The sequence below is a fragment of the Calidris pugnax genome, unplaced genomic scaffold (genome assembly GCF_001431845.1).
Source record: "Calidris pugnax isolate Ruff unplaced genomic scaffold, ASM143184v1 scaffold82, whole genome shotgun sequence".
Lineage (NCBI taxonomy): Eukaryota > Metazoa > Chordata > Aves > Charadriiformes > Scolopacidae > Calidris > Calidris pugnax.
The window spans coordinates 4087649-4094790 of record NW_015090833.1 but is presented as its reverse complement, the minus strand read 5'-3'; the positions used below and the strand labels follow the sequence as shown (position 1 = coordinate 4094790).

General features: G+C 42.2%; 1 protein-coding gene across 1 annotated transcript in view; it reads right to left on the bottom strand.

The window, feature by feature from the left end:
* Positions 1–284: 284 nt before the first annotated feature.
* Positions 285–7142, bottom strand: part of LOC106887681 (putative uncharacterized protein C1orf196) — a 56521-nt gene continuing 49663 nt past the window's right edge. Inside the window, exons 2-3 of the mRNA XM_014941348.1 lie at positions 544–701; positions 285–416 (exon numbers count right to left, since the gene is read on the bottom strand). Of these exons, the coding sequence (XP_014796834.1) occupies positions 285–416; positions 544–701 (290 nt within the window). The remainder of the gene's footprint in view (positions 417–543; positions 702–7142) is intronic.

Genomic DNA, 7142 nt, shown 5'->3' with positions numbered 1-7142 from the left:
GGCTTTACAAATAAAGTCCAAAAGGGAATATAAAAAAATAAGTATACTGAATATTTCAAAGGGTTTTTTTATGGGATGAAGGAAGCACACTGGAAGACAGTAAACCTACAGAGTGAGAGATTTTATGTTGAAGCAGCAAAGGCACAAAGAAACATCTGCACATCGTTTCATGACTTTTAACTGGCATTTTAGAGGATGGCTAAACCAACAGCTCAGTTACGTGTCTGGCACTTCTAAAACTGGCACTCAGCACAGATGCTTAGTGGCAAAATGATTTTCTTTTCCTAGTGCTGATGCTGGATTTCCAACAGGTATATGGCTCCCTTTTCTCCTGAAACTTCAGAGCCGTTTTCATCCCTAAATCCGAGATCCAGCCCCATCACCAGCTGCACGCTCCATGCACCAAGATGTCCTCCCTGCGGATTTCAGAGGTCAAAGTCAGTTTTGAACACTGGACTAATGTTTTCTACCACTAAAACTGCCTGTAAAAATGCGTCCAGATTTGTTCATGTCCTAACAGATGGGAGTTTATTGATTTCCTACCTGTGCATCCATTAGGAGGTGCCTCATCAGCAACATGGCATTTTTCAGAGATTCCTTCTCACTGGGCAAAAAGGCATCTTCATCTTCATCCAGTGTTTTTGACTTGTTGACAATAAAGTGGGAGATCTGGTCGTTCAAGGAATGCAGCGACTCCACAGCTGTGGAGACAGAGAAGGAAAGCAAAACGGGAATGAAACTGTGCCGGAGGGAGCTGACACCATTTTCCCAGTTTGAGCTGAGCCACGGAGCGCAAACTGCTTTTGAAAAGTGTAGCTGGAAATTGGTCCCCATTACTGTTCTTGGCCTCTCTGCAGGGAGCACCAGCAAAGGCATGATACAGGCTGGAGCCTACCATAAAGTCAAATATTGATGGAAAACCACAGCAATGACAACAGGGTAATGCTGTAATTTTTGGTTAATTCCATGTACCATCCAGATTCAATTAGACTCTAAACACTGCAGTCTCGCTGCTCGCCCATTCAATCCACACACAGTCAATTTTCCTGATGAGATAAGCATTAAAATTATATTTTCAACAGTAAATACATGCCACAACAAACATGAAGGTTATGAAAGTACTGAGCTATTGCTATAATGATCAATAATCAAAAGTAACCTGTAAATACACATGCATCTATAGGTAACTCATCTCAGGTTTAAGGTTCCATCCCAGCAACAGCTAGGGCAATATATGGATGGGAATAAGATGCGCTGAAACATTCTGAAACAGAACAGTAGTTGGTTACAAATAATACTTTTCATAAATTTGTCCCATATTAGCATTCATAAAGTTCAGTTGAAACTGAAGATCCTTTCTGTTAAGAAGCAAACCATAAGCCTTGTCCCCCTGGATAAGGCAAATCTAAACAGCAGTACTGTATAGCTGTGAAGAAAGAAAATTGCCTGAGATCAAATAACAGGTCATTGCTAGAGTAAAAATTTGAAAAAATTAGTCTCCTGACTCCCAGCTCAGAGACCTGCTCCCTACGATGTGCTGGGACCCAGAACTTCAGACAACATGAAGGGCAGAAGCTGGAAAAATTGGCTTTTTATTAGCTAGGGTAGGAAAGAGCAAGACCAACAACTGAAATATTGCTCATTTTCTTTTTTCACAATTATCAGTATTTGAAACACTGCTAATCTTTTAAATTCTCCTTCAAAGGTTCAAAACCAAGGCATTATGTGTGGGATTCTGCTCCCAGCCATGCACATCAGAAATCACCACCTCCATGGCTCACACAAGTCCCCCAGAAATTTCATATACTTTATGATTCTGCAATTTATACAGGCTGTAATATACAAACTAATGACAAAATTTATTTCTGCCCAATGAAAAGCTTTGCAGATCTGTAGAAACAGATCTGAAAAACCTGCGACGCAATTTGCTTTTTTAAATGGTGGCGAGTTTGGAGTTTTCATTTTTACTGTAGGCTCATTAAATAAAGGAGGCTCAAATAATTCTTTGGTGTATTTTCTTTCTGCCGGTGGCTCCCGCAGTGAGACCCTTTGATAAACTCGTGGCTCAGAGTCACACATCACTGTCACACGCTGAACTGTGCTGCAGCGGTACATATTGCAAATCCTGATTTGCTCGGGCTGTTTATGAATAAGGCAATGTGTTATTTAGGATTCTCTGACAAACCGATTTTAAGAACACGATGCAATTGAAATATACTCAACCTATTTCTGTCCAAAGAAGATCTTGTCGCAAAATTCAAAGTCATAAAGATTAGCCAGAAATCACACTCATTAAGGAGCAAATCTTCCCCACACAAAAGGTCCGTAACAAATAACAGGTATGTCTCCGAAAGAACAGAATCTTCCTTAACAAGAGTGTTTATTTTGGATTTTAAAAAAATAAATAAATAAAACCCAAGTCATAAAAAGCCTTGTGGGGAGTCTGAGGGGACTGGGAGGACTCCCCAGGCTTGGGGTATTCATGTGCCTCACTGCTAATAGAAAAATCAAATCAAATCAACCGAGTCCTGCACCCTTGGCACCTTCAAGGTACAGCAAACCAGCATAACGACAAGGATTTCACTGGGGTGGATGTCATACTAAGCTGGTCATGCAATGGACCAGCAGCTCCTCTCCTGGTAAAGTTTTAATTAATACACGACCATCAACGCACTTGGGAACTTTCTCCCTCATCATGGTTTCTCTTCCCTCTGCGCAGCACAATTTATCATGTATATCTATGATTCTATGATTCAATTACAGCTGAACAGACAGAGATGAAGGAGCCTGAGGAAACACTGCCCCCGGCCAAAACGTTTCAGTGCTTTTCTCCAGAGCAAAACTTGCTGATAACACACGGAGAGAAGTCACCTGCACCACAAATCCTCCCTCACCTTTTAGCCAGCAGGACCTCACGATGTGGGGCTGAGCCTCCCCGACAGCAGACCCACCACCAAACCCCGCTTCGACTGCGGAGGCACGAGCCATCAGCAGGGAGGGAGGCAGGAGATCCAGGGGGGTGTCCACACATCACAAATGAATGCATAGAACTGCAGCGTGGCTGTGCAAACTGTCCGGTGAGGTCTGTGAGTTGCCCATTGATTTCTGGTCTCCTCCTACCTGATAACGCACGTGTCCTGCACCAATGCTGGTGACAACATTTTCAATTTTCTACCCATAGCCCTCTGGAAAGTCTCAGTATCCATTCCCCATACTCAGCCATCTAAAAGTTTAAGCACTTTCTCTTTTCCGGAGCCCATTACCATGGCTTTGTTCACACCATTATAAATAAGGGTCTGTCAGCATTTCTATTATAAATGTCTGCAACTCAGGCAGAAGGATTCATTCCAGCAAAGAGTGTGATGCTGATGTGCGGTTTTTTTCTCCTCTAACGAAAGTGGAAGTGAAGAACTAAAAGCCACACAGAGGTTTTGCCTTCTTAGAGAAGTGTTATTTCTTGAAAGGAAAAAAATCAGGGTTTAGCATTCCTCCGTTCACAGACACACGAGGATTTCTCCAGCACTCTATCACCTTCCAAAAACTGTTTTGCCAAAAATGTCATGGCCTGGATGCAAAAGCTTACACCTAGCTTGACAACATAATAATTTTACTGATGGGTGGGACTTAGGTATGTCACAGCCCAGGCATCACACTTGTAAACCAAACATCTCCTCCTCCTGGGTCAATGCACATGGAGCTGGAGGTATCTCAGAGCGATGCTCTGCTGTGGGCACTGGGTCTTGGGCAGCAACATGGCACATAAGTGTGATGGAAACCAAGCGGAGCCAAGGTTAAGTCACTATGCAGCAATCATTTTATAATCCAATGTCCTCACACCACCGAAAACTCAAAAGCCCCAGGAAGCTGTAGGTTCTCCATATAGAACGCAGCAGGTATATGGCTGCACACAGGCAGTAGCAGGTTTATTTTTCTGATCACTCCTAGGCTGCTCTAGTCTCTAGCAGACACCTCAGCCCTGAAAGCCATCTTCCCAGTGCTAGAGCATGAGTATTGATTCATCCCATCCTTTCTGACCAACGAGGAATTGAGGACTGATCATTTTTTTATACTCCAAAATTTTGGCTTCAGCCATAAGCCCACATCTGCTTTTAGTAATGTGAATGTATACTAGAGCTATCCTCCTCGAGCTAATGGCTTCATTCCAGATTTACACTGACTGTGACCAGAAACTGGCAAGTGGAGCAGTTCTCCCAGGCTTTATGATTTTCAAGTAATTCAAAACAAACAAAATTATATTGTCCTAAGTTACTCTAACCTCCTTATCTGAAGCAATATCTCTATATCATAGAATTATAGAATGGTTTGGTTTGGTAGCGACCTTAAGGATCACCTCATTCCAAGCCCTTGCCCTGGTCAGGGACATCTCCCACTAGATCAGGTTATCATATTCTCTGGTATTTCTTCTCCTACCCTTTGGGATGCTTAGTGTTGTTTGAGCAATATGTGGCACAATAAGCTCGGGGGGGCAAATGCTTCTCTCATGTAATCCTCTAGGTTTAGAGAGGTGCCAGAGAAATGAGAAGAAATGTTTTCCAGTAAGAATGCAGAAAAGGCAGATCAGCATTTGACTTACACTGATTTTTATAAGCATCTGCCATAGTGCTATGTTTAAACTCTGCTTAGAAAAACAAATCTTTTACCATACAGACAGTGGAAAATGTATTTGAAAATAAAATCATCTGAGTCTTCCTCATGAAAGTAAAACATTCGTGTCTGAATCTCTGGCCTACACACAAAGGGAAAACAAAGGAAGACTGAAAACCCAAACAATTTCTGACACTGGCTTTCTGGATGTCCTATGTCAGTCTGCAATGCAACATTCAAAGGACAAAAGATATTAGATATTTCTCATTTAAATCAGAAGGAACTTCCTGTCTTGTGCCCTCTAAAAATTAAGTGAGAAGAATAATGAGGCAAACCCCCCATCCCTCTCAATGTTAAGCCTCAAACTTTTCTGCTGAGCAACACTTCAACTAAATCCAGCAATTTCTTTGCAAACATAGTAAGACTTTTTTTTATTTTTAGAAAAGATTATGGACCTCAGATACAGACACAGGGATGTTCAGCTTAGATTAAAAGATACTTCTTGATAAGGAAAAAAAAAAACAGGAAAAAAAAAAAAGGAGGACAATTTTTCCTTGCCATATCAGTCCTCTCGGCTTTAGGTTGATAACATATCAGTAATGCTGCAAGCGAGACAAGCAGCTAAGTAAAAGTTACAGCTATCAAAGCCCCATTGGCTTCCCAGCTTTTCCAGTTCTAATTTCACCATTTCCTCACTGCAAGGAACAATTTCGAGAGGCAAAGAAACCATAACAATCCTCCATTAGTGCTTTGACATCGCCTACAAGAAGGGAGAAAATGATATATTTCGGAAGCGGTGTTTTTCACTGCTGCTCTCTGAGATGATGTGCCGTGTTGGGGTTTTGCAGGTGAGGACCATTTCCCACCCTCGGAAGCAAGAATGGGTCAACAAAGTTGGCTTTTTGCAGGGTGCTTTGGGGTGTGAATCACCAGAGCCTGAAGGACATGTAGGGGAGAAAGGAAATTGCTTTCTGTCAGAGATGAGGGAAAAATATACTCACACCAAAGACTACTCCAGGAAAGAGGCTGAAGAAATAAAGTTGTTCCAGGAGACCCCATTTTATACACTCCAGTTACTGCCCTGATGAGTACAAAATAAAATAAACTGCAGAGAATATATCCTGAGGTCTACTGACAAAAGCTAGCAGAGTCTAAAATCAATTCTTGCTCACAGGAGTGAAACAAGAGGACAGACACCATCATCATTTTAACAAAGGATGTGGTATAAGGATTCATCAGCTGGCTCTGCTCCAAAAAATTAGAGAAGATGTTTAAGTTGGACTTCTCCATGAGGAGCCAGCACTTGCCACTGCCACTGGAGGTTTGCTCCCATGGAGAGAAAAGCCAAGAAGTCACGCCAGGTGCACAGATCCTTTGAAAATCCAACCTGGCCGAGCACGGAGCAGCCTTGAGAGCTCTGGGTGGCCAGGGAAGCCTCGCCTGCTAATGAGTGTTTCTGACTATCCAGCAAAAGTTAGTGTGTGTGGGCAAATTGTGCAATCCATTATTGCTTAATATTACCAAACAGCTTCTCGAATAACATCTATTCATGTTGTTTTTGCAGAGAGAGGAAAAAAAAAAAGCCAAACCACATTCAAAACATTTCAAGCCTTTCCCTTACAAGCTGCCCCCATTTTATCTGCACTCCCACGCCAGAGTCAGCCACGGGGCTCCCTAACACATGGGACCCCCAAAGCACCTGGCAGAGGATTTCAGCATCTCCCATATTTTAAGTCCCAGCTGATACCTCTTTTTGAGGAGCAGTTAATACTGATTTGCTCATCTGATTAAATTTCTTATTTTTTTATATATATTCAAATAACAACCTTCTGTGCAACTGTAGTCCCAAGAAAAAGACCCCACTTGCAATATGGATTAATTAATATGCTCTCCAAATGCACTCACTTTTCATCAAAACAAGGAAAATCCAGGCTGTTGCTGCTCTGAGGATTCATTTCCCCAGGTGTTTGGCTGCAACCCTTATGAGATGCTCTCAGCCAGGTGATACCAACAGACCCTCCAGAGACCACTGAGCACAAGACTTCCCCTTCTGATGCCTGGACAACCCACAAGTTTGGGGCATTAAAGGCATTAAGAGAGTGACTGTCTGAGGATCAGCAGTGTCTTTTCTCCTTCCTCTAAATCACAGCCAGTTCACAAACATTCCCTCATCGCCCTGGCAATGACTGCTCCTCTAACATAGGTTTTGGGAGAAATTCAGCCTGTTCTTGTGAAAGCTCCAAATCCTAACTTTGGGACTGTTACACAGCCAGCCTGCAGGTGTAAGCTTGGAAATTCAAGCCAGTTCAGGGTTAGTGCATGTAGACACATACAATGTATAAAAATATGATCTATATAGAGAAAAATTATAAATAATGGCCATCCTTATTTATATTACTAAGGTTGGCTGATGATCTCTTTTGCTGGGTCCAAAAAAGGACGTGCAAGACACGCAAGAGTTCATTTTTGCCTGATTAATGATTCTGATTAGGAAGCCTTTCCCACTGTAGCCTTTGCTAATTGCATTTGGACACATC